The sequence below is a fragment of the Desmodus rotundus genome, chromosome 6, assembly GCF_022682495.2.
Source record: "Desmodus rotundus isolate HL8 chromosome 6, HLdesRot8A.1, whole genome shotgun sequence".
Classification (NCBI taxonomy): Eukaryota; Metazoa; Chordata; class Mammalia; order Chiroptera; family Phyllostomidae; genus Desmodus; species Desmodus rotundus.
This window is the reverse complement of record NC_071392.1, coordinates 157715057-157741819: the sequence shown is the minus strand read 5'-3', so window position 1 is coordinate 157741819 and position 26763 is coordinate 157715057. Positions and strand designations below refer to the sequence as shown.

At 61.9% G+C, this 26763-nt stretch overlaps 1 protein-coding gene across 4 annotated transcripts; it reads left to right on the top strand.

Moving 5' to 3' along the window:
* Positions 1 to 4670: 4670 nt before the first annotated feature.
* SLC29A4 (solute carrier family 29 member 4) lies at positions 4671 to 26099 on the top strand. 4 transcript variants are annotated; one of them, XM_053927434.2, is made up of 12 exons: positions 4671 to 4749; positions 11970 to 12046; positions 17123 to 17308; positions 18822 to 18950; positions 19200 to 19313; positions 19777 to 19905; positions 20803 to 20877; positions 21696 to 21943; positions 22683 to 22824; positions 22925 to 23112; positions 23903 to 24143; positions 24921 to 26099. In XM_053927434.2, exons 3-12 carry the CDS (start codon positions 17134 to 17136, stop codon positions 25061 to 25063), a joined length of 1584 nt encoding a protein of 527 aa, XP_053783409.1. In that variant the 5' UTR covers positions 4671 to 4749; positions 11970 to 12046; positions 17123 to 17133; the 3' UTR covers positions 25064 to 26099. The 4 variants fall into 4 exon arrangements, with proteins under 4 accessions (XP_053783409.1, XP_053783406.1, XP_053783408.1 ...); XM_053927431.2 differs by having other exon boundaries at positions 18819 to 18950; XM_053927433.2 differs by lacking the exons at positions 4671 to 4749; positions 11970 to 12046 and adding an exon at positions 13117 to 13163 and having other exon boundaries at positions 18819 to 18950.
* Positions 26100 to 26763: the final 664 nt, after the last annotated feature.

The following is a 26763-nucleotide window of genomic DNA, read 5'->3' as shown; positions in this document are numbered from 1 at the left end:
TGGAACCCCCGTGGGAACGTGCTGGGGCCTGCGAGGGTACTCGGTCGGGTGCCTGGCTGTGAAAGCGCCACTCGGCGGCCAGTAGTACCCGCACGCCAGCTCCGTTGGGTACCACAGCGGCGCAGGAGAGCCCGGGGGTCACAGGGCACCGCTCCCTGTCAACGACGCTGTAGCTGAGACATGACGCAGTGAGGAATTCCCTTAATGAAGTGAGTGGGACGCACGTGACAAGGGCTGCCCAAGAAATGCTTGTTGAGTGAATAATTACAAGTTTTTCCAGGGGGATATTAAAAACACAAGACTGAAAGGAAAGAGGTGTCTTTTATTTTTTTAAAGCAATGCTGAGCAAAGACATTGATAAGCCTGTTGGTGAATATAAAGATAGACTGACTATTTTAAAAAATAAAACGAAACAGCCCTGGCTGGTGTGGCTCAGTTGGTTGAGCGCTGGCCTGCAAACCCGAAGGTCACCGGTTCAATTCCCCGTCAGGGCACAGGCCCGGGTTGCCAGCCAGGTCCCGAGTTGGGGCGTAGTGAGAGGCAACCGATTGATGATTCTCTCACACACCAGTGCACCTAAGAAGAGAAGGCTGGGCCGGACTGAAAGATAAGGTCTCGAGGCAGTGTTTATTAGGCGTTCGTCGTCTGGTAACATGGACATTTTTCCAATAAAAAGTTGGAAAGTGTACGAGCCAGTGGGAGACATTTGAGCATCTAAAGTTACTCACCTGGAGGCCAGGTGGTCGCTCCTGCCCTTATGCCTCGGCCCACGGCCAGTGTGGCAGGAATTTAAGGCAATTTGGATGAAGAGTCCATGTGTGCTTCCAGAAACGAAGGCCTTCGTGCAGAGCCATCCCTGGCGCAGGGGAAGAAGCCCGCTGCAGAGGCACAGGCAGCATCTGTGGACCGCCAAGTCAGGACTGGGCCCAGAGCAGGGCCCCCTGAAATTCTCAGGGTGCAGCCAGCAAAGCCTGGTCGGGAGCAATGGCTCCTCCTGCTGGCAAACCAAGACCCATCAGGCCTGTGACTCCTTCATGACCTCACGTCTGCGCTCCAGCATTGTGATGGGAACAAGGCTTTGCCTCTGTGGCAAATCGGAAAACAGGTTAACTCTCACCACGGACAGCTGTGTGTGGGGCCATGGGAGGCAGTGTGTGCATGCTCACATTTGCATGTGTGGGGGGGGTGTACATGTGTGCTGGCATCTGAGTGTGACTCGTGCGTGTCACTGTGTGTGGCCTCGAAAGCTGAAGATCTCTGTCCCAGGTGATGCGGGCTGAGCGAACGGCTGACATGCTGGCGGCCACACAGCTCTGATTCGCTGGTAAATGTCCTTGAAGAGGCGAAGGACAGGTGGCTGCAGCCGAGAGGAGGGGCCGAGTGGGGGCCTGACGGGGCGGCACCCAGTGGCCGCTCTGAAGTCACAGGACGGAACCCAGGGCGGGGGGGCCCCTCCACCATCAGTGCCCAGCAGAGGGAGTGTTGCCCCCAGCCCTGCAGGGCCCCCTGCGGAGACCCGCCCCGCCGCCCACAGCCCGGGAAAGCGCAGTCCCGACGAGGCTTCGGGAACACAAATATAAACGGGGCTGCACACAGGAGTCACGCGTTGTCATGGAGCCGACAACGGCGACGAGGCCAAGGGACCAGAATAGACGCCCAGGCCCGTTTCCCACTTAACTCTTAGAATCTCTATCCCCCTTAAACTTCAGGCTCTCTCGTCCCTCTGAAGAATATTCTAGACACTGTAGTGAGACCCCCCCATAACTGAATGCCAGCACTTCGTTCTGGGGAAGAGCCCCCTCCCCTGCCCCACCCCCAGGCACCATGTGACCCAAGCCGAGCCAGTCAGCATTCTGCCCCGGGAGTTTTCGCATCGGGACAGAGAGAAGGATTGAGCCCCCCTGAAGAGTGAAGGCGGTAGCCATGAGCAGGGCTGGGGCTGCCCCAGGAGTGGGTCCCACCTCGAATGTGTACACGCAACTTCGGCTGGTAAGCGCGTCCCTGGTTCACGATTCTGTGCGAAGAATCACTACTGCCACCCACTCGGGCCCAACACCACCTCCGGCTCATGGACCCGACGTCCAGGGCCCAGGGAGGAGGCGGCACTTGCCCAAGGCCCGTGCTTCCCCTCCTTCCTCAGGTCCAGGGAGAGAAGCCCAAAGCGCCCGCGCCCTCAGCGCCCAGGGCGTGGGAGGCGGCCACACCATCAATTATTAAATGCCCCCTAAAAACCTGAGAAAACTGAGCTGGGACTGGATCAGAAGCCATCCAACCCCTCACAGCCTTTGGCTAAACAGGGAAAATTGGGTCTGGGGGCGTTAACCTGCAGATCTCGGGAGCCGAGGGGTCCTGGGGGGAACTTCGGATGCTGCTGAGAACCGGAGTTTGCAGACCACGAAGGGGGTTCCGGGGAGGCTGTGTCCCTATGACATGTGGTGGGGGGGCAGGGAGAGCACACTGTGACTGCCACCAACCCCCACAGACACTGCAAATCTGTCACTCTCCCGGGCTCCACAGACACATGCTCCAGAGGGAGCCCCCAGTGGGGACCTCCAGCTGAGGGCGGAGCTCCTCCCCGCCCTGCCCTCCATCCACGTTTGCTGTGTCCCACAGAACGGCTCACACACAGGCCGTGGGGCGTGACCTGTGGCTTTATTTCTCCACGACCTTTCTTTTTAGCAGCCCCCCTTCCCCGTCTTTTCTTTCTCACCGCCAGCCTTTTCTCCGCCCAACCCATCCACCCACCTTTGGGGCCCAAGGGCATTGCAGGTTCCCGGGGGAGTCCCTGTCCCCGCCCCGTGAGCCTGGACAGGCCTCTGTGACGGCCACCATGAACAGAACACGGAAGGGGGCAGAGGGACAATGACCTGCAGAGAAGACCACTCGGGACAGTCCGCCTGTGTCTCCCACTGTCTCGGGAAACTGCCCCTTGAGCCCTGAGCTGTCCTGTGTGAGTTTCCTGTGGCTGCTGCAGCACAGTGCCACCAGCTGGGCCCCACGACGACACAGCTGAGCTGGGGCCCCCAGACTCACACGATGAAGCCCTACTCGCCAGGACCTCTGAGAGCCGCCGTATTTGGAGACGTCTTTCCAGAGGCAGTTAAGGTAAAAGCGGGTTGCCAGGGTGGCCTTAATCCGATATGGCTCCGTCCTTATGAGCAAAGATGGGGACACAGCCACGCAGAGGGACGGCCATGTGAGGACACAGAGAGGACGGCTGTCCACACGTCCAGGAGAGAGGGCTCCAGGGGACCAGCCCTGCCCACACCCGGGTCTCAGACTCCAGCTCCCGCTTCGCTTCATGACTGACAGCCCTCCCACCTGCCACCTCCACCCCCACCCCCAGGGCGGATGGGGAGTGAGACTTTGCAACCGACCTGCACCACGGCCATGGACAGCCACCTCCGTCCACCCTTTACACAGCGTCTCAGGGACCATAGACCTCAGCGGCCCAGATCAAGGTCACCCAGCCATCAAGAGCAAAGTCATATGGGCTTTCTCCTGGAAAGCCTGAAGCCTATTAAATCCTTAACCGGCATTAAGGGACGTGGCATTAAGGGACACGCACTGAGTTCCTTTAATCCACCAAAAGGATTAGGAGAATTCAGCCAAGATAAGCCCCTTCCAGGGGAGAGAGAGCCGCCTTCCGCCAGCACCAGGCTTCTCCTGAGCGGGGACCCACCCCTGGAGGGCAGAGCTACCCCACTGGGGCTTGGGACCCAGCTGCACCCCGCCTGCTCCCAGTGTGGCGACGTCCTGAGAGCCCAGGAAGGCTGCTGGGGTGAGGGGCGGGGGCAGGTGGTCTGGGACAACCCAGCCACGTGAACGAAGGTGTCAGGTTGGGAGCTTGGGGTCAGGCTGGCCCCAGCATTTGCAGGGCCTGGGGTGAGCGCCAGAGGGTGGAAGGCCCACACGCCTTGTGTCTGAGTAGTCCAGGGTTATAACACCAGAGAACGAACACAGAGCAGAATGGGGGGCGGGTAGTCCTCTCTGTCCCTGTCTCCCTCCCTCCTCCCTCCCTCTGTCCATCCCTCCCTCCCTCCCTTCCTCCCCTCCACCTCCATCTCTGTCTCTGAAAGACCCCAGCCATCCCTCCCAGTCCTGGACCCCCGAGGAGGCCAGCTGCTTGGAGAGGGGTCTGGACCGACGCTCTCTGTCCAAGGAGCGGCTACCCTCACTTGGGTCACCGGGCCTCATCACACGTTTCTGGATTGGTGAACTGCAACCTTAGAAAGCTATTTCCAGCTTGGAAACAAAGGAGTCCACTGGTAAATAAACCCCAGAACACCGAAGGCCAAGGCCGGCGCTGACCTGCCCGGGAGGGGCTGGGGCTGGGAGCCAGGAGAGGGGAGCAGCAGGAGAAGGGGGCAGGCGGGAGGGTTCTGAGGTCACCAGAGCTGAGCAGGCCCCAGGGCGTCGCAGATGCAGATACTGAGGCTCAGAGGGGGCATGGCCCTGCCTGGGGACACACAGCCACGGGTGCCAGCCAGCCCTCTCGGCAGCCCTGGGTGGCGGGTGGGGGGCGCCAGCGACTGCTCCACTGTTTTCCCAGCGCTTGGGAACAGATGGCTGCAATTCCCACCCACGGAAGCCAAACATTTTCCCTGGTTACCCTGCTAATTTGCTCACAAGCCTCCTCTTGTAAATACAGAGTACAAAGGCTCCTCCACGCCGTGTGTCTGCCGGGCAGCCGGGCACATTCCGACTCCGCCCGAAAGGCTGTCACAGAGGGAGCCCAGGACAGCCCAGGTGAGGCTCGGCGGTGGCTGCGCGCCCAGGCGGCCATCAGTCACTGGGAGGGCGCTGGCTTGGGGTCCCAGCGGGCCGGCCCTGGCTCTGCCATGCCCTGCGAGCCTGTCTGGGAAGCAGGGAGCCAGTCCCTTAGGCTTGCTGGCTGGTCTCTGTTTTCTCACCTGTGAAAGGGGCGTGTCATCCCTGAGCAGCAGGGCGGGGGAACGCTGTCGTGCGGGTGTTCGGGAACCGGGGTGGCTGGGAATCCGACCGCCCTCCTGCCTTCATCTGGGGTGGCCACAGTGGGGCCAGACCCCAGGACGGCATCACTCTGCCCCTAGCCCTGACTGCGGTCCTGTCACCCGGGCCCCTCTCACTTACCCAGCCCTCCTCGGGAGCTGGGCAAGTGCCTTCCCTTTCCTGGGCCTCGTACCCACCTGTAAAGTGGGGTGTCATCGAGCCGCCCTCAGGTGCTGTCTGGTACCCAGTGAGTGCTCAGGGTCATCCCCACCCCATCAAAGTCGGGGGAGCTCCCGGGGGCTGGGCTGTGACTTTACACGCGCACAGGAGTCGGGGAGCAGTGGAGGGGAGTGTGTGTGTGTTGATGGGCAAGTGGGGAGAGCTAACTACAATAGTGGGTAAAAGCTTGGGGAAGAGGCGCCTCGGAGCGGAGCGGGGTGGGGTGAAGCCGGTGGGTGTGGGGTGTGGCTGGTATGCTGGGAGGGCGGGGTGGGTAGGCCAGGAGGCACTGGTGGGCGTGTGGGGTCCAGGACTGGCGGGAGCACAGGAGGGTCTGGGGCAGCAGAAGCGAGGAGGTCAGGGCTCGGGGACAGCGGCAGGCCCCGCCCGGAGGCTGCCGTCCCCCCAGCCGCATCCACCCAGCTGCATCCACCCAGCCGTAATGAAGAGCTGCTCTTCCTGCTAAAAGCTCCTGGCGACAGGCCAGGCAGCTCCCGCCGCCGCCACTGCCACCAGCCTGCCTCCAGCGGAGGCCCTAGGGGGCCTTTCTCCCACCTCGCTGGCAGCCTGGGTGTCCCGAGGGGTGGAGGCTCAGGGGGCCACATGTGGCTTGGGGACCCTCGCCCCAGAAGCCTGGCTTGTGGTGTGACTCCCTCTGAGGTCCAGGCCTGAGGGTCGGGGGGTGGGGCCCACCAGGCCCCTGCGGAGGGACCAGCGACGCTGGGCCTCGCTGTGTGACAGGAGCCCTCCGCCTCTCTGAGCCTCGGCTCACCCTAGGTCACCATCCCCCCACCACCACCACCGGACGGCTGGAGCTGACTGTGCACTCGGCCCAGAGCCTGGCCCCTAGCTGCTGGCCTAGCACCAACCCCCAGCCCGTCCTCCCGGGCCCCACATGGCGTCCCTGCCCCTCTTCGGACAGAATCTCAGGCCGTTTGTTTATTCACACGGCCCAGTGGTTGGATCTCGGTTTCTCTGATTCTGACGCGTCTGCCAGCGGCTCTGCACTTGAATGGAGGGAGAGCGGGCGTGGCCCAGGCGGAGCTGGGGGCTGACCCTGCATCAGGGGCAGGGACTTTTTATCTCTGGCCCTGGGGCTCCGGCAGTTCCAGGGGACACTCTGTCCAGGAACACAGGCTTTGCATGGGGTGGGGGGGACACAGAGGCGGGAGAGACCCTCGTCCCTCTGTGGTCTTCTGAGGCCTGGCCTGCCCGGCATGCCCAATTGGCTGGCCCTGGACCTTGCCCCCCCACCCCGCAGCATCTGCCCCGCCCCAGCTCTGTCCTGAGTGGGCCCGTCACTCCTGTCTGGGTCTGGCTCTTGGCTACGTCGTGTACAGGTTGATGGGAAGATTCTAATGGGCTTTAAGTTAATAAGTTTGGAACAATTAGGTTTGTGCTCTGCAGGAAGCAGATGGCACAGCCTCTGTGGCTGGCGTCAGCCCCGCTGGCGCAGCGGTGGGTGGGGGTGAGGGGCACCGCTGGGCTCTCTTTATACTTCTTTCTCCCCAGCGTTTTATGGTGAAAACTGTCAACATGGGAGCTGAGAGGGTTGTGCAGTGAGCACCCGTGCGCCCACTGCGTGCGTCTGTCTTGCTGTCTGTGTGCCAGTATCCGTCTGTTGCAAATCCCCACCGCCCCACCGAGCCCCCCTACTTCTGTAACGCAGTTCAGAGTCGGGGGCAGACGTCAGACACCTCACCCCGAACATGCCTGTCATTAGCTAGCGGTCGAATGGTGCTTTTGGTTTGGTTTGGTTTGGTTTGGTTTTTGTTTTTGTAGCAAAACCAAAGGGTCACCAGTTCGATTCCCAGTCTGGGCACGTGCCTGGGTTGTGGCGGGGAGCCTGTGAAGCCGTTTAGAGCAGCGCCCATCCCCAGCTGCTGCGGCTCAGTGGACTGAGCGCTGGCCTGCGAGACGAAAGGTCACCAGTTCAATTCCCAGTCAGGGCACACGCCTGGGTTGCGGGCCAGGTCCCCAGTGGGAGGCGCATGAGAGGCAACCACACACTGAGGTTTCTCTCCCTTCCTGTATCCCTTCCCTCACCCCCCCAAAATAAATAAATAAACCCTTTTTTAAAAAGAACAGCGCCCGGCACTTGCTGAGTAAGGACAAAGCAGGTCCTTGGTCCCCGGCGGTGGCCGCCCCCTGCTCACTGTGTCCATGATATAGACCCCACCACAGCCTCTCCCAGCCCAGCTGCCTTTGTGAGCCCAGCGGACAGAGCAGCGCGGCCTCAGGCCCTCCCTCTGTCCCTGCCACAGCCGGTCACCGGCTCCCTCAATGGGGCAGCTGCTGCCAGGGGTAGGAGGGCACACGTTGACTAGCAGGGTCCTTGCTGCTGTCAGCGAGGCCAGGATGTCACCATCAGGGACAGCAGGCCGGTCCCGCGCCTAGCCCACCCTGGCGCCCCACAGGGAACCCCTTCCTGGCTCTGCCGCTCACCGCCAGCGAGCCATCTGTGAGCCGCAGCACCTGGGGTGCAGAGTCGCAAGTCTCAGCTTTGACCTTTCTGGGTCTCAGTTTGCCCCCACATCAGACGGGTGGTGACAGGAACAGTCCCATGTCACAGGGCAGCTGGGAGAGCTCAAGGAAGGTGTAAGGTGAGAGCTCACGTGTAAGGTGTTTCCTAAGCACCAGGCCCCATGTGAAGCGTATTGTGTCTCTTACTCCTTCCAAGAGTCCTTTCAGTCCCCTTCCCAGGTGAGGCCCGGAGGGGAGAGATGGGCGATCCGGGGTCACACAGTAGGTAGGCTGCACTCCTACCACCTGCTGAGCTTCCCGAGCGCTGAGGGTCCCCCTGGGGTGACAGAGGCAGGACGTCCACCTCCGAGACTGAGATGAGGCCCGTGTGCATGAGACCATGGCACCGTGCAAGGTTGACCTTTGACCCCAGGGCACAGGGCACAGGACGGCGTGGCCCACTGCTGAAGTCCTTCACTCAGGGTAGCCGTTACCCAGGGCCACAGCGGTGCTGTGTCACAAACACCCACACAACGTCAGTGGCTTTCGACCATGTCTGTGGCTCTCACATCTTGGGCGGTGGTAAGGGAGGCTCTGCTGATCTTGACTGGCTTGCTCTCGGTTGGGGTTGGCTGGCGGCGGGCTGACCCCGGTGGCCTCGGCCATGTGGCTGGGCTGCACGTGTCTCCCTTCCTCATAGCCTGGGTGCGTTCTCACGGTGATGGCGAAGGTGTAAAGGCGAAGCTTTTCAGACCTCTGGTTTATCACAACTATGGAATTCCCACTGGCTGGCCCACATCACCTGTCCGAATACAGAATGGCAAGGGGGGGAGACTATTCCTCCCCAAAAGGGAGACGCTCCCATCTGCTCTGTTCTGGCTTCACTCCACACCTCTGTCGCCTCTGCCGTGTGGGCCCTGGCCACCCTCCTCCTCCTCCACACCAAGGACTCCTTCTCCACCGACAGCCGCCGAGGAAGGCTCCTGAGGCAGCCAGCTGTGGGGCGGCCTGCCTCTCAGCTCTGGGCCCTCCCCAAAGGCACTCTTTCCTCCTGCTGCCATGGGCCCCCTGGAAACCCCCACATCCCAGCCCTGATCTTCCACCACACACAAGCCCTGGCCAAGGACCCCTGGACCCTGGGCACCATCGGTCATACTGCAGATCGGGAAACCAGACCTGGCCCCACTCCACACCCGGAAGCTCTCCCCGTCCGGGCAGGCATTCCCCCCCACTCGGAGGTTCTTCACCCGCAAGTGGGCCTATGACTTGGTGCTGGCAGGGGGAGGGGGCGTGGGGAGCAGGAGAAGGTGAAGGTCGGGTAGACCAGATGTCTCTCTCCACACATACATTTTTAGTGTTTCTTGATAAAGGTGTACAAGGTGAAAACCATTACCAATGGACATGGACTTGCTGTAGAAAAGGCAGGAAAAGCGAGGAAGATGGTGCCTCCACAGGCATCTCCACATTCAATGACAACCACAGTTGCATATTTCGCTACATTTCCTTCCAGCCTTCATGCAGAGCAGAAGCACGCCCGCGTGCCCTGCTTACCCGCTTTACGTCAAACACAGCAACGTGCCCAAAAGTCTCCGGTAAAACGGAGCGCCCCTTCTCTGACCCCAGCCACCCCCTCCCCTCTCAGAGGCGTCGCCATGACCTGCTTATGGCTCATCCTTCCAGAAACAGCTGCGTGCAGCGAGCGAGCGCCCCCGCCCCCACTTCCAACCCAGGTGGTTTCGTACTGTGCGCGCGGATGTAGTCAGCGTCTCCGGAGAAACAGAACCCACCGGCCCAGGCGTGCGTGTGCACACTCACCGGGGCCAACCAGGTCGACACGTAAACTCAGCCGTCGCACACGCTCTGCTGCACCTCACACTTTGTAAAAGCGACACAATATGTCTGTTCACCGCTCCACATTTGCGCGAGTGGAGCTGCCTCCCCCTTCTTACGGACCGCACGGAATGTCGCTGTGCCGTTGGACACTGACGCCGGCTCTGATCTGCTGCTATTACCAAAACGCAGCGAACATCCCCTGGCTGCAAAGCTTTGAACAAATATGCAAGAATAATATTGTGTACCTTCTTCAAAATAGAATTAATGGAGCACATCATTTGTGCATTTAAAATTTGATGGATGTGCCAAATGTGCTTCCACAGAAGCTGCATAAATTTACATTCCCACCCCTTGCACGAAGGGCCTCCCCCCGCTCCCGCTGCCATGCCGGGGCTGACGTCAGATTCGCTGGGTTTGCTGACGTGCGGAGAGAGAAGTGGCCTCTCTGCTGTGCAGTTGTTTCCAAACCTCCACCCGAGACCTTTTTTTTTCTTTCTTTTTTTTTAAACAGAGAAAGAGAAACATCAATTGATTGCCTTCTTGTATACGCCAGTACTGGGGACCGAACCTACAACTTGGATATGTGCCCCGACTGGGAATCAGCCCTGTGACCTGGCAGTCTATGGGACAATGCTCCAACCAACGGAGCCACACCAGCCAGGGCTCGATGTAGTTTTAATCTGTACTTTTTAGATTAGGTGAAGACTCGGGCAGTTTCTCATGTGTTAAAGCCACTGTGTTTCCTTGTTTGCTTTTTTTTCTTTTTTTTGGTAAATTATCATTTTATATCCTTTATTCATCTTTTCTATTAGTTGTCTTTTTCTTGTTGACTTGTAGGTGCTCCTTACACATTAAGGAACTGGGCCCACCAGCTGTTGTGTGTGTTGCAAATATTTTCCCCACTTTGGCATCGTCTCTTCCATCTTGTTTATGATGGGTTTTTCCCTGCACACATCTTATATTTTTTAAGATTTTATTTATTTATTTTCAGAGAAAGGAGCAGGGAAGGAGAGAGGGAGAGAAACACGGATGGGTTGCCTCTCACACACCCCCAACTGGGGACCTGGCCCGCAACCCAGGCGTGTGTCCTGACTGGGAATTGAACAGGTGATCTTTTGGTTTGCGGGCTGGAGCTCAGTCCGCGGAGACACACCGCCAGGGCTCCATTTTATATTTTTAATGAATAGTCCAACGTAGTGGGGGTTTTTTTTTCTTTTCGCTAATGGCTCTTGAGTTTTGTGTGTTGCTTAGGAAGAACTTTCTACAAAATTAAAAACTAAAATCTGCGTATGTTGTTGGTTGTTATTTTTGTTATTGTTTTGGTTTTGGTATAAGGAAGGAGGTAGAGCTCTAATTTTATTTTATTTTTTTAAAGATTTATTTATTTATTTATTTTTAGAGAGGGGGAGGGAGAAAAAGAGAGAAACATCCATGTGTGGTTGCCTCCCACGCGCCCCCTACTGCGGACCTGACCATGCCTGGCAACCCAGGCATGTGCCCCGACTGGAACTCGAACCGGTGACCCTTGGTTGGCAGGCCAGCACTCAATCCACGGAGCCACACCAGTCAGGGCGAGATCTAATTTTATTTTATTTTCAGCTTGTCACCTAATGGTGCAAACACCATTTATAGGATAACCCATCTTTCCCCCCTTAACATGAAAAGCTATCACACTCACTATCATTTTTTAAAAGCGCCGTGTCAGAGCGTGCACTTGGGCTGGCTTCTGGAAGCACGTCCTGTGTCCTCGGAGGGGCTGTCCTCCGAGTCCAGCTGCGGCTGCAGGCCGGGCGCCTTGTTTCCCCTCTGTGTCCAGCAAGGTAGCCCTCGTGACCCCTCGGTCACTCTTGCAAATCCTTTTCGCTCGTGAGCTTCAGAATCAGAGTATCTGCTTCCAGAGGAGGGACATCCTGCTGCTGTTTCCACCGGGCCGCTGTTAGACAAGCAAACTGACTTAGTCGAAAATCACACCCTGTCTACCCATTTGTCTTCCTCCAGGTCCCTCACAAAGGCTTTTGAAAAGCGTCCCTTTAAAATATTTTCATGTAGGCATTGAACATTTCTAATTAAGATTATTCCGGGGGATTTTATCTCTTTGGTTGCCATTGTAAATTAATCTTTCCTTCCACTGCATTTTTCTCATTGTTGTGCCTAAGGAGGAAGGCTGCGGAAATCCCTCAAAAGGTTTTCACTTGGGTCGCTGGGTTCCTCCAGCTAAATGGTCCCCTTGCCTACAGGCAGCAATAACTTAACCCCTCTTTCCCGGTGTATACAGATCCCGTCTCTTTCTCTGGTCTCCAGACGCCAGCCAGCTCTCCAAGGCGGGGGGAGGAGGAAGAGTGGGCGTCCAATCTCGGCGATGCCCAGAAGTCCCCCAGTGCCCATGTTTATCCGGGTTTTGTCAAAATTAAGAAGCAAGGTTGTGTCTTACCCAAAGCCTTTTCTAGTATCTACAGAGACAGTCGTACAATGTTTCTTTACAGTTGTGGGATGTTCTGAATTTACTGTGCTGCTGGATTCCGCCCATACTTCATCCGGGACTTCACACTGCTATTCACAGGTGAGACTGGTCTGTTGTCTTCTAGAGAAATCTCTGCCGGGTGTCAGAAGTGCAGTCGCCCCCCCAGCGCTCTCTCCTCTGAAGGTTTGGCGGAACTCTTTTCCGTGAAACTGCCTGGGCCGGGGGCTTGGAGCAGAGAGGTGCTGGCTCTGTAACCAGCGTCTCTGTTTCCTGGCCAGTAATTGCCCTGTTTAGTCCTCCTCTCCTGATAGCAGCTTGACTGGTTACTTGGGTTGTCCCAGAAAATCATCTTACCGTTTTTCCATGTTTTGGACACAAAGTGCAGAGTATCTTTGTGCGTCTTTTCATTTCCTGTTTGCACAGCATGACACCCTTGCACCGCCGTCGCCCACGTTATTATAAATGCTTCGTGACCTCTGTGTGACTTCGGGGTTCTCTGCGTAGCAACATTATTCCACCGGTTTTCTTGGGTTTTTCAAAAGTAACAATGTCCTCGTCCCCCACCGAGATGACTATTACTCAGCCACTCTTCTTGGGCAGCTGGGCTATTTGCAATGTTTGGCTCTTATGAGAACCGTGTTTGTATTTAGAATTATTTCCTTGGGCTACATTTTCTGGATCAAAGGGTGAGCATGGGTTTTAGGCCAATTTACTTTCCAGAAGGTTGTTCCCATTTGCACTCCTACCAGCAGGCTAGGTTTGAAAACCTAGGTCAGGGCGCGCCCCCTCCTCGGAATAAAACTCTCCAGGGCCATCCCACTGCCAACAAGACCCCCTCGGCCGGCCCACCCACCCCCACTGCCCCTCTCACACAACAAGTGCGACCCCAGCTGCGGCAGAAGCACCCCAGGGGCCTCCGGGTGCTGCGGGAGGTGGGTCTCCACGGGAGGAGGCGCTAGCCTGTGGAAAGGGGGGAGAGGGCATCGGGGTGGAAGCCCGCACAGGCCCGCAGATACCTGTGTGGGTCCCACCCCAGTGGCCCGGGGCGAGGTGGGGAGGGGACTCGCGTGCTTCCCACGGACAGGCCTCGGCCCAGGGACTGGGCCCAGGGGCGGGGACCAGGCAAGGGAGCACTTGGGGAGCCGTGGCAGTCCCTGAACACCGCTGGAACCCGCAGGGTCTCCAGCCCAAGGACTCCAACTCAGCCCTCAAAATCGTGAGTCTGGTCACCGGAGAGACCGGCCCCACTCACCGACCCTCCCACCTCCCCCCCCCACCTCATCCGCATCTCAGGCCTCCTCCCAGCAGACTTGGGGTGGCGGCGGAGCGGAGGCGGGGTAACGGAGCTGGGTACCCGGCGGGGATGGGTAGGATATGGGAGGTGGTGGGCCAGGTCAGCCGCGGGTCTCCCAGGGTTGCCCGGCCACTACCACTCCCTGGGGGGTTGGTGTCCGGCGAGACCTCAGCCTCCGCCGCGTCCCCACCTCTGCGGAGGCCGCGAGCCCAGGAGAGGCGGGGAAGGGGGCGGGGGATGGCAGGCGGGCGGGCGGGGCCCCGCGAGTGGGGCGGAGCGCGGGGTCCGGCCGAGCTCGCCGCTGCCTCTGAACCCCCTGTACGCGCTCGCCGACCCAGGGGCCGGCGGACCCGCACCCGCGGAGAACGCCGGCTGCGCCCGGCCCGAGGCGGCGTGCGGGGTGGGGGGCTCGGGGCACAGCCGACCGGGGCGCCGGTGCCCAGGGGTCCCGGCGCGGGGGCGGTGGGCACAAGAAGGGGTCGGACGCGCCAAGGATCCCCGGGCGGACCCGGCCAAGGTAAGCGGCCACCGCGGAGGTAGCGGGTGGGGGCGCGGACCGGCTGGGATGCGGAGACCTGTCGGAGCCTTTGTCTGCGGCGCGCTCGGCCCCACTCCGCGCCGGTTCGGGCCGCCGCGTACAGGGGCGCAGGCACGAGACCCTGGGGAACCCAAGTCGCCCATCCTACCCCCTGTCCCGGCAAGTGGGAGCTTCCACCCCACCTCTTCCAGCACCCGTACCGGGCGACCACCTCCTCGGCCCCCATCAGCCCATCTGCGAGCACAGCAACAGATTCCGGAAGGGGTAGAGTGGCCGGGACCCCAGCCTGCCCTGGTCTTGTGCCACCTCCTTCCCCTTACTTAGCACGGGCCAAGTAAGGGTCCTTTCACCTGAAGTTCCCCCTGCCCCGTCACCCTTTCCCCCAGCCAGCCCTCTCCTAGCTCTTGGAAAAGCCTCGGGAAGAGGCGGGCCTGTGCCAGGGGTCACCTCGCAGTGGCGGACGGGGGGGATCTGCCCTTGGTCTGGGGGCACAGGCCTGGGAACCAACTTTATTGCTGATGGAAAGGGGCAGCGGTGTTTGGGGCGGGGGCGGGGGGTGTACTCAGAGTCTCCGGAAACTGCAGAAACCAGGATGGGAGAGAGGGGGTGTCCCAGCCGCCCCAGCCACCAACGAGCCAGCCAGCCAGCCAGCGCCTGTGGCCAGTGCATTCAGCTGTCCTGGGGGAGGCTCCAGGAAGGGGGTGATCAGAGGATCCTGAACCCACTTTTCTGAGGGCAGAGGCGCCCTGGTGGCGGTGAGGCAGCAGGGAGGGCTTGGCTGTGGAGGGAGCAGCAGGGAACTCCTGAGCTGGCCTAGGCAGGGGCCCAGGGCCATCCAAGGGCGTCCAGCTGCTGGGTGCTGTGGCCTGCAGGGAGTGGGACCAGCGGGCTGGCTCCCCACACAGAATTCAGGTCCCCTGTCCCCTCTGTGGGGACGCACTCTGGAGGTGGGGCACAGCCCCTGAGGGGCCAGCCTGGCCTTGGGGCACAGATGCCCAGCACCTCCACAGCACCCTGGGGCACAATCAGAACCAATGTCCCCTCAGTCACAGCTGAAACGGGGGAGCCACAGGGGGTCACCCCCCTGCACGTGGCTCTTGGTGCCTCAGTTGCCCTTTCTACAAAGTGGCGGTGTGAGCCGGGTTTTCAGCTCTGTTGGGGTCGGAGCCCCTGCAGGCCCCCAGCAGTGCTGTGACATGGGGCGCGTGTGACTGCCAGCACCTCCTGACTGCAGCCTTTCCTGTTTGGGAGGTGCGTCACCCTCCTTGTCCACAGCATGGAGAGGGGAAACTGAGGCCCAGGGCGACCTGTGGCCATCCCGGCCACTCCCCAGGGAGGGTACGGAGGGGTCCCAGCAGGGTGGGGGGCAGAGGAGAGCCCACGTGCACGGTCCAGATTTTAATTAAAGGGGGACACGGGAGGGGGAGGTGGGGGGTGCGGTTCCACCTGAGGCTCTGGGCTGCTGGTGTGGAGCACGCAGGGCCTGAGGAGGGCGAATTGGAGGCCAGCAGCCTGGAGAGGTGGGGGCGACTCCGCAGTCACCCCTGCTCCCACCCATCATCTGTGCAGTCTGTCCTCTGCCCAGGCCAGTGATGCGGTGTCAGGGGGCATGGGGCCGTGTCGGGGGGAGCCAGAGTGCGCCCCCCACCTCCAGGAGAGGGTCTGGAGGAGCACATGGGGCAGGGGCCGCTGGTGTGGGTGGCAGCCGCCTGCTGCCCCACAGAGCCAGAGGCAGAGGTGGGGCCGCCTCCTGGCTGCATGCTGAGCACGTCCACCTCGCCGGTGGCGTGGCCTCTCAGCCGGGCAGCGACCTCACACGGAGGCGGGGTGTCTGAGCGCTGCGTCTCTGACCCTGTGCTGATTAGGCCCTGGGGGCCAGGGTGGACGGTCTCCAGGGTGGGGCCTGCTCTGCCCTGAGCAGGTCGTGCGTGAGGAGGGTCCTGTGTCCCAGCCCCCACATCAGCAGAGGGAAGCTGGGTGGGTGGGCACCGTCTCCATGCCTAGGGGGTGGCCCAGGTGAAGGCCACAGCCATTCAAATCCAGGCTGATCTCTGTCCGGAGTCCTGCTCGGGGGCCCCAGCTAGGGATGTGTTGGGAGACCCAGGGCTGGGGCTCAGGAAGAAGGGGGCTCCTGAGGGGGCTGTATCTGGCTTCCCAGCCCCCAGAAGAAGCCCCAGCACTCTGCTCGGTGCTTGAGGTGCCCACCAGCCCGCCAGCCCCAGTGGGCGGGGCAGAATTTCCCCAGCCCCCAGCACCAGCCTGGAAGCAGGGACTGCTCCCGGCTCCCAGGCCCCAGTGACGAGTCTATGGGGAGCCAGGCAGGAGAACCACGGGCTTGGGGGAGGCGCTTGGTAACCCATGCTATTGCTCAGGAAAGAGTCTATGGGGAGCCAGGCAGGAGAACCACGGGCTTGGGGGAGGCGCTTGGTAACCCATGCTATTGCTCAGGAGTGGGTAAACTGAGGCAGGAGAGCTGGAGGAAATGAGCAAGTGGGGGGTCGGGGAGTATATCTGTGAGCTCACCTCAGAGACATTGGTCATAACCCTGGGCACGTGGGGCCCCTCAGGACGTGGTCCCCCAGCTCCCCCACGGGTTCTCCCACACATGCTCACGGGGCTGGAGACCAGAGGTGCCACCCTCGGGGGCAGTGCGCGGCCTCCCATCTCCGCCTCAGATGCTCTCCAGGGAGCATGTGCCCTTTCGTGGTCAGATAAATACACAAGGTCATTGGAAAGACACACTGACACTTGTCTTTGGTAAAGACGACCCCCCCCACACACACACACAGTGCTGTCCCCGCGGGGCCTCTCCCGCCTGGATCAGTTAGCTCCTTCCTGGGGCTCGCAGGTGTGAACTGAAGCAAGGGACACAGAGGCAAGACCAGAGCAAGGACATTCTGCCAGTGAAGGTGGCCACCCCGAGTGTCCTCCGGCCTGGGTTTGGGTTGGGGTGGCCCCGCTGACCCCTGTGAGACTGGGGCGGCGGGGAGGGGGACTTGCTCACCCTCAAACCCTCGCTGTCCTGGCTGCCAAGGGGATGAACGTGGGCCCCTCCCCCCAGAGGGAAGTGCCCTTCACTGGTGTCACCTGCTGTTCTAATGGCTTGCCCGCTGGTCCTGGCAGCCGCCTCCCCCTGCCTCTCCACCCCCACCCCCGTCTCTCAGTGCCCACTGCCTCCACCCTCACGCAGGCCTCTGTCCTAGCCTCTTCCTAACAGAGATCACATGACTTCCCCCCTGCTGAGGTCTGTGTGCCCAGCTGCGCTGCTTCAGAGCAGGCGGGGACAGGCCTGGTGACGGGACAGTGGCAGGCAGGGGCTCCCTCAGCCTCCCTCTCCCCGCAGCACGGGCCACCATGGGCACCGTGGGCAGCCAGCATCTCCAGGAGCCCAGCGTGGCAGGCACGCCGGCCAGGAGCGTGGTGACGAGCTTCGGCTTCGACAGCTGCCCGCTGGAAGAGGAGGCGGCTGCAGGGGTGGCTCTTGGCCAGGGCAGCGCGGCCAGGGGAGCCCCAATTCTCACTGACTCTGGTGAGTGAGGGTGCGGGCAAGGTGTATGTCTGGCCTGAAGCAGAGATGGCCAGGGGAGCCTCAGAGATGGGAACCGCAGGCTGTCACAAGCGTGGGGGGCGGCGGGGGGCGGCCAGATGAGGTCTGCGGCAGTAACTAACCAGCCCCATGGGGGGGTCTCGGTGCCTTCACCTGCAGGCCGCCTCCCCATTGCGGGTACAGAGCCAGGCCAAGGAGGCTCCCTCGGAACAGGGGCTCCGTGACCCCCGGTCCAGGCGGGAGGGTGCACGGTGACCCACACTCTGACCCGTGTGTAAAACTTCTCTCTGAAGTGACACAGGTCATTTCAGTCACATTCATTGGCCAAAGCAAGCCATGCCTCACTTCAGTGGAAATGGGAGAGTGCCTGGAAGCAGGACAGCCGTCAGGCTCAAGGCCTGGTTTGGGCTGGGCTGCGTGCCTCGGTCCGGGGCACAGGCTCTCCAAGCCGAACTGGGAGGAGACAGGCCAGCCGCCTGTGGAGTCACCTGCAGGGAGGGCCCAGTTCCACTGCCTCTGCTCGCTCTGGGACCTCGGGCAAGTCCTTGTTCTCCGAGCCTTCGTGACTTCCTCTGGAAAAGGACAGCGGCTGGTGCCACTCTCCACGGACACAAAACCCCGAAATGTTGCTGAACACTGTCCCCGCATGAGAGCTCATTTCAGGGGGGCTCTGGTTTATACTAGCCCCACTCCAGGCCCAGAAACAGGGTCTTCTCTCCGGTTCTGCCCCCGTCTGTGTGGACAGGGAGTGCTGGCTCTGTGCCCATGTGCGTGGACAGAGCCCAGCCGGGCCCACCCTCGGTGCCAGACTCCCCCTGGCCCGGCGTGGCAGTCAACATCGCGGGGCGGTGGCTGTGGCTGCCGTGGCCATAGGAGTGGATGGCGGCCACGGTGATTCTAAGTGAAGTGGCCTTGGGGACGGTGGCTGGATCAGTGAAGGTTCCACCAGAGACAAGGCCAGCGGGAGGTGCACAGACACACAGTGGAGACACAGACGCACAGAGACAGAGGGCCATGTGCAGGGTTCAGGGGCAGCTATGTGCCCACACTCAGGGTTTAGTGCGGGACGTTGGCTCTCCCCGAGTGGGGGCCGGCTAAGCCTGTCTGCAGTTCCTAGGCCAGCGGCCGGGCCCGTCCCGGACAGGCTGGAGCCCCAGGAGTATGATTCTAGTGACGGGGCAGCCATGGCCGCGAACGTGGGTGGTGGCCACGGTGCTGGTGGTGGTGGTGGTGGTCGCCATGGTTGCAGCAGCTGCGAAGCTATGACTGTGGTGACAATGGCCGTGATGCAGCAGCATCGGCAACCGTGGCTGTGGAGAGCGACGGAAGCTAGAGTGGTGACAGCCATGATGCTGGGGGACCTGGTGGCAGTGGCCACAGTGATGGTGGCCACGGTGATGGTGGCTGTGGTGGTAGACTACAGCCTGGAGGGGGGGCCCGGCTGTGGCCACGAGTGGGCTAGTCCCCCTCTCACCCGGGTCTCTGGGGGTAGCAGCAGAGGGCCCGGCACCCGATGACCGCTACCATGCCATCTACTTTGCGATGCTGCTGGCCGGCGTGGGCTTCCTGCTGCCATACAACAGCTTCATCACCGACGTGGACTACCTGCACCACAAGCTCCCAGGTGGGTCCCTCTGGGTGCCCCCGTCACATTTGGCCCTCAGAGGCTGCCCGGCCCACTCCAGAAGCCCCGCAGGCAGGACCCTGCCCAGGGAGCCCGTTCCATCCAAGTCCGGGCTCAGCTCTGGTTGCTGAGTGACCTCGGGGCAGCCCCTCGCCCTCTCTGGGCCCTCAGGTGAGGAGGCAGTGCCTGGCGGGGCAGGTGCAGGGGCTGGGGCTCCCCTGGGCACCTGCTGCTGGCCGCCCCCCACAGGGACCTCCATTGTGTTCGACATGAGCCTCACCTACATCTTGGTGGCGCTGGTGGCCGTGCTGCTGAACAACGTGCTGGTGGAGAGGCTGAGCCTGCACACCAGGATCACTGCGGGTACGCCCCCACCCTGGGCCCCCAGCTCTCCCGCGCCTTGCCGCCCCACACTCCCCTTGTCTGTAGAATGGGCGCCCGTCCCAGGAACGCTGCAGGGGTTCTATGTATGAAAACAAGGCCAGGCCTGTGGTGGGCGCAGCACCCACTCGCACGTTACCTGCCCCGGGGAAGTTTTGTGGGCCCCACATTGTCCAGGGGCCCAAGCCCTTCCCTCCGCCTGCTCTGCTGCCCTCCCCCACCTCTCTGTGTTGACATCCAGCTTCGAGGTTCTGCTCCAACAGCACCTCCTCCAGGAAGTCTTCCAGGTGCCCCTCTTAGACCCCTAAGGTGTACCCCGCTCTCCAAGCACTAATGCATTTAATGGCAGAGAGAGGACCCCTCCGAACTGGTGCCAGGAAAGAGGTGGACAAGTGGGAGCCCCCAGCCCACCACTCGCTTCCCCTCTCTGGTCTTCCCCCCACAGGCTACCTCTTGGCCTTGGGCCCCCTCCTCTTCATCAGCATCTGTGATGTATGGCTGCAGCTCTTCTCACGGGACCAGGCTTACGCCATCAACCTGGCCGCTGTGGGCATCGTGGCCTTCGGCTGCACAGGTAGGGATGGGGGCGGGGGTGGGGCGGGCGGAGGGACTAAGCCCCTGGGTGCCCACTGTGCCTATCCCACCCAGCCCCGCTGCAGTGCTGGGGCCTGTTATGCAGTATGACGGCTGGTCCTCCCTGTTCCCTGCCCCTCTGTGGGGACGTCCAGCTTGAGGCCCAGCTGTCGTGGCACCTCCTCCAGGAAGCCATTTGTTGTCAATGAAACCAAGGCTTCCTGAACTACTGTCCTCAAGCCAGGCAGGGTACTCTGGTCTATTCTGTTAAAAAATCAGAAGTGCTGGTAGAGACCAGGAAATCCAGTTTGCCAGCCCTGCTCAGGGCGGAGCTAGGCGGGGATCGCCTGGCTGCAGACCCACAGCCGGTGGTGCCCATTTTCCTGTGTCGGTCAGGATGAGAGGCGTCACGCTGTAGTAGCAAGTGAGCCCAGAAAGCTCAGTGGCTGCAAAAAACGACTTCTTTCTGGCTCTTGCTCCACGTCCAGCACGTGGGTGGGATTCCACACAGTCCCTCAGCCACGCAGGCTGACCACGGTCCATCGGTGACACAGGGCCTCTCCGGTGGCTGCTGTTGGGGGAGAGAGTCTGGAAGTCCTTGTGAGCTCTTCTCTGCCTCATCCAGAAGTGACAAGTGGCATTTCCGCTCATATTTAATTGGGCAGACGAGTCGGGGCACCTGGCTACCCCAGGGCAGGCATGTGGGAGGCAGGACGCACCCCGTCTGCTGGCCAGAGCTGTTTCCACTGCCCTGCGAGGTCATTGGACCCCCTCCACTGGCGGTGTTAACATCCGCTTCCCTGCACCTTCGCCAGCCCAGTGTCCTCAGACTTGGGGATTCTGTTCCACACTGACCAGGGGATGTCTCACAGCTGCCCCACCCCCTCTCTCTCTCAAGTGCAGCAATCCAGCTTCTATGGGTACACGGGGATGCTGCCCAAGAGGTACACCCAGGGGGTCATGACCGGGGAGAGTGAGTATCAGCAGGCCTGGGGGGCGGGGCGCCGATTGCCTGGGGTTCGGGAGCCCCTTCTGGGGAATCTACACGATGTCCCTGGACGGAGGCTGGGCTCACAGCTCTGGGCCCGCCTGGCTGGGGACAGGGACCTTTGTGATGTGAGAGGCTCGTGCCCTGCGCCTGTGTGTGGTGTGCATTTGTGTGTGTGTGTGTGCGTGCGAGGGTTAGCCCTCCCCACCCTCCCCACCCCCCCTTCCCCCCCTCCCCTGTACCTGCAGAGTCAGTGCCGCACCTCACAGCTGCTGTCTCTGAGCGCCAGCGCGGGCCACCCCAGCTGGCACCACCCCCCTCGGTTTCTCAAACTCGCTTTCCAAAGCCCACCCACCACCTCCCACCCGCCCCGGCTCAGTGAACAGCGCCCTGGGCTCAAACCCGAAACTTACCCAGCAGCCTTGGACTTGCCCTCCAGCCCCTGGTCCAGGCAGCCCACGCCCCCTCTGCCCCGGGGCAGCACCACCCTCAGGCAGCCCCATACACCAGGGCACCTGCCCCTGGACGTCCCTCGGTTGGCCCTTTGCTGACTTGTTTGCATCCTCTCCCCACCAAGTCCCAGGAGGACAGGCCCACGAGTGTCATCCCCACAGTGTCCTCGGCAGGCGCGTGACAAGCGCTCCAGGGCCTGAGCTGCAGTGTCGGGGGGAGGTCCGGGCGGGGCGGGGCAGACGGGCGGAGGCAGAGGGCCCGGAACCAGGGTCCGGCTGGGCTGGGGTGGGTGTGCAGGGGGCGAGGGGGGCCGAGTGGGGTCCCAGGCCCACACCCCCCCGCCCCCGCAGGCACGGCCGGCGTCATGGTCTCGCTGAGCCGCATCCTCACCAAGCTGCTGCTGCCGGACGAGCGGGCCAGCACGCTCATCTTCTTCCTGGTCTCCGCCGGCCTCGAGCTGCTCTGCTTCCTGCTGCACCTGCTGGTGCGGCGTAGCCGCTTCGTGCTCCACCACACCGTGCGGCCCCGCGACAGCCGCCCGGGCCACAGGGCCGGCTACCGCGTGCACCACGACGTGGCTGCCGAGGACATCCACTTCGTAAGTCTGCAGCTCCCACCGCCGCCTGCATCCCCGCCACAACTCCCGGAAGGAGCCCAGGGGCCCTGGACACAAGCTCTACCCAGTCCCCATGGAGAACCCCCAGGGGGCCTTGCTGTGCTGTGGTGTCCGGCTCCGCCCCACGGGGCCTCCCTCCTTCTGTGGACCAACACCTTCCCTTAGTAGCACCAAGCACCTGTGGCCTGAGCCCCGCCCCCCCTCCCCGCAGGCCCTCCAGTGCCGTCCTAGGGCGCTGAGGCGCCCTCTGGTGGCAGTGGGGCTGCAGAGTCCCCAGCGGGCCCAGGGTGGCAGGTGAGGCCTGTGAGCACTTGAAGGAGGAGAGTCCGGCCAGGTGGAGGGCAGGGCAGGGCAGGGAGAGCCAGGATGTTCTCACACACGTTGGTGTGGTGAGTCACCAGGGCCCTCGGCTGGGGACACTGCAGTGAGCCAGAGACACTGTCCCCCTCGGAGCCCAGAGACCCAGAGATGGGCAAGAGATGGCATGCTGGGAGAGAATGGAGACCAGGGGCCCCCTTCACGGTCAGGGAGGCTGCAGAGGAGTGGTGTAGGCGGGGCAGAGGTGGGAACAGCCACAGGGAAGGTGTTGGGAACAGAGGAAGAAGCTGCAAAGGCTCAGAGGCTGGCGGGAGCTCCGTGTTTGGGGGACAATGAGGAAGCAAGGGCAGGCAGGGGGCCGTGAGGGGCCCCCATCTAAACCTGGTCCCACTCTGTCCTCCAGGAGAACCAGGGCCCAGCCCTGGCCAACAGCGTGTCCCCAAAGGACAGCCCGGCCCACGAGGTGGTCATCCGTGGTAGGGGAGCCTACATGCGCTTCGATGAGCCTCAGCCGAGAGTTGAGAGGAGCTGGCCATCCTTCAGAGGTGGGGGCTGGGCCCCAAGCTCGCCACAGCACCCGTGGGTGGTGCTCAGGCCGGGGGTGGGGCCAGGATGCTGACCCCTGACCCCGTCCCGCTCCCACAGCCCTGCTGCTGCACCGGTATGTGGTGGCCCGTGTCATCTGGGCCGACATGCTGTCCATCGCTGTGACCTACTTTATCACACTGTGCCTGTTCCCGGGTCTCGAGTCCGAGATCCGGCACTGCGTCCTGGGCGAGTGGCTGCCCATCCTCATCATGGCTGTGTTCAACCTCTCCGACTTCGTGGGCAAGGTGGGCTGCCCCCCGGGGACGGGGCCTGAGCATGTCACAGATGGGGGCAGCAGACCTCCAGGGCCACCAGGGATGCCATGGAGATGTCCCTGGGGATGTGTGATGCTCCTGGGTGCAGAGGGTGGAGCCCAGCTGTGTGCCCGCCCAGGCCACAGCATTGAGGGCAGCCCCGGTGGACCGCAGGCCAGCCCTGGGGTCACCTGTGTCCCGGAGGCCAGTGCAGGCTCCCGTCCGCCTGGGTGACGGGTCTCTGACAGCACCAGGAGTGCTCCAGAGGGCCAGGGTCCCCTGAAATGGCTCAAGGAACCAGAGTCATGTGCTATGAGAGGGGGGAGGGTGGGGGCCACGGGTCAAGGCTGGAGGCTCCAAGCTGCCGGTTCTGGGGCAGGCCTGCCATGGGTCCTGTCTAGATAAATGAGGAATGCAGGGCTCAGAGAGGGGGAGCCACTTGCCTGGGGTCACACAGCTGGAAGGTCTGAGCAACTTGAGTCTTTGCTTCATGAGAGAGCAAGTGGGTTCCCCCCGCACCGAGCCTGCCGCTTCCCCTGTTGGGGGGCCCAGCCCTTAGGGCTTGGTGGCGTCCTTTCTCAGACAAGGTCCAGAGCCCCACCCTGTGAGGTTCCTGGAGAACTGAATGGGAACACAGGCCAGGGACTGGTTTGCGGTAATGGGGGTTGGGTTTTCATGGACAAAGCTGGACCGAGCCAGGACTGCCTGGGGAAGGGGGTGCATCTGGCGGCCGCGGCGGACTGGAGGAGGCGGGGCCCACACACCTGCTGCCACCCTGCAGATCCTGGCCGCCCTGCCCATGGACTGGCGGGGCACGCACCTGCTGGCCTGCTCCTGCCTGCGCGTGGTCTTCATCCCCCTCTTCATCCTGTGCGTCTACCCCAGCGGCACGCCCACCCTCCGCCACCCCGCCTGGCCCTGCGTCTTCTCCCTGCTCATGGGCATTAGCAATGGCTACTTCGGCAGCGTGCCCATGATTCTGGCAGCCGGCAAAGTGGGCCCCAGGCAGCGGGAGCTGGCAGGTAACGCCTCAGCTGGCAGGTGGTGACAAAACAATGTCCCCTGCGCTTCTGGGGCTGACAGTCCAGAGACAGACAGACAAGTGACAGAGAACAGGGGAAAATGAAGCAGAGAAGTGGGAGGGGTGAGTCGGGTCCACAATGCCAGCGGAGCAACCTGAGGGGAGTTCACTGCGGGGACGACTTTTGAGCAAAGACCAGGAGGAAGTGGGGAGGAGGCTGGCTGTGTGCCATGTGACGGGGCAAGGGAAGAGCCCGAGTAAAGGCCCTGAGTCAGAAGAGCTGTGTGTGCCCAGGGCAGGAGCGGTGAGGGGTGAGACGGGGCCGGGAAGAAGGTGCTGGATTCTGGTTTGAGCCCACAGGGCCAGCTGACAAACTGGGAGATGGGTAAGAAAGGGACTCTCAGGTTTGGGGGCTCGAGGCAGGAAGGTAGATTGCCATCAGCTGAGAGGGGGAGGGAGCTCCCCTGGGAGACGGGGGCCAGAGTCGGGTTCCAGACACAGGAGGTTCCAGAAGCCCACTAGACATCCCAAGCTGTCCATGACAAGGAAGCAGGCCAGGCCTGGGATCCCACATGGAACTGTCCTCACCCAGCACCCCCCCGCCCCGGGAGCTGGCCGTGGTCACCCGCTTCACACCCGAGAGGCCAGGGCTTCCGCACCAGCCTTCTGTCGAGGGCCCTCATGGATTTGGGCTTGTCGGTGTGTGCACACAGCTGCTAGGACCCCGGGGGGCCCTGGCTGCCTGCCCCCCGCCAGCTCAGGCCGGTCTTGTCCGCAGGGAACACCATGACAGTGTCCTACATGACAGGGCTGACGCTGGGCTCTGCCGTGGCCTACTGCACCTACAGCCTCACACGCGACGGCCACCGGAGCTGCTTCCAGACCTCTGCCAGCAACGCCTCCTTCTCTGCCGGTCTCTGAGCCAGCCAGCTGGTTCTGCCCAGGGAGGGCCACTGGGACCCGCACTGGCCCCCCAGGCCTGAGGCCCCCTCCGCACCCCCGCCTGCCGTGCCTGCGAGCCCTGGCTGCTTCCCGTGCCAGTAATGCCGCCCTCTGTGGGCCCGGCTTCCCAGAGCTGCAGCCCCAGGGCTCCGCCCATTCTCAGAGGCCTCAGACCTGTCACTGCCCTCACCCCTGGGGCTCTCTGCCCAGCACTGTGCTCTGCATCCTGTCTCATGCCCGCTCCTCGCCCCCCCTCCGCATTCAGTGCTCTGTGGGGGCCACTCACAGCCATCCCCACTCAGGAGAGCAGACCACCAGCCAGTGCCCTCCCTGGCAACCCCCACAGCCAGTTCAGCATTGAGGGCCCCTCGGCCCCAACCACACCGCCCACAGCCCCTGACTGAGCCCCTCCTGCACTGGGGGCCCTCCTCACGAACTAAGAGGAGAGGGCCAGCCCCGCTGTTATCCCCCGGAGGCCTCTCCTCCCCCTAGCCTTATATGCCGGTTCTCCTGAACTTCACGATTGCTGCGGAGGAACTGGAGCCCTGGGTCCGAAGGGTGTCCGACCATAGTCTGTGCCGGCCCGGGTGCATCAGGACCACCTCACACGCCCTGGTGCCCACCCGATGCCACAGGCCTGGGGGCTGTTGACTCCTGCGGCTCCTCCCCATCTCTGATGCGGGAGGACAGTTTGGGGGCCGCAAAACAGGGCCCCACACCCTGGCTGAGGTCAACTCTCACCCTAAACCTTGATCCCCATCCAGTAAAGCCTGAAGAAAGAGAAACCTGAGCCCTGGCCTGCAGGGCAGGGTGGAGGCCCCAGGTTGGCTCAGTGCCAAGTTAAGGGGACTCGGGGAAGCCCACCAAAGATGGGCTCTTCCAGGAGGACGGCCTGCCCTTCCACGCCCACGACACAGCTGTGACCACCGCACTACCCCTCTGTGCCCTGTCAGCCACCCGTCTGTCCACTAACTGTACCGCACTGGCCATTAAAAGATGAAGGCAGAGAAACTGCCCCACGACTGCCTCCAAGTCCTGTCTGCAGGTGAAAGCTGCCCCACCTTCTCAGTTCCCTGGATCAGGGCAGGGTCCCCTCGGGACAAGGCCCACCACAGATCTGGGACTTGTCTTCCTGTCCTGAAAGTGTCTAGGGCAGGGGTGTCAAACTCATGTTCACTGGGGGCAACATCAGCCTCGCAGTTGCCTTCAAAGGGCTGAATGTCATCTTAGGACTGTGTCAATGTAACTATTCCTTAACTTGGGCAAGGAGCTCGGCGCTGCCGCTGGGTAGAAACAAGATGCCGGGCCAGATGAAACAAGGTGGAGGGCCGATTCGGCCCGCGGGCCTTGTGTTTGCCACCTTTGGTCTAGGGGCTAAGCGGGGATTGCTCAGGTAGAGGACGGTCCCCACACAGTTGGCAGGCCCTGGGAGGTTTTTGGGGGAAGGTGGGGGGCTGGAAGCTCTTGGGCTTTAAAGGCTCTCGGGTCTGGGAGAACAGCTGCACCCCATCCACTTGAAAGGGCAGAAAGACAAAGAGGAGAGGTGGCTTTCCCCCCACTGGTCCTGCTCTCTGGACTTAGAAACAGGGCCTCAGTGAGGCTGAGTGTTCTGTGCTCAAACCAGGTTCTCTTGCTGAGCTGTGAGATTTGGACAAGTTCCCACGCTGTCCTGTGCCTCA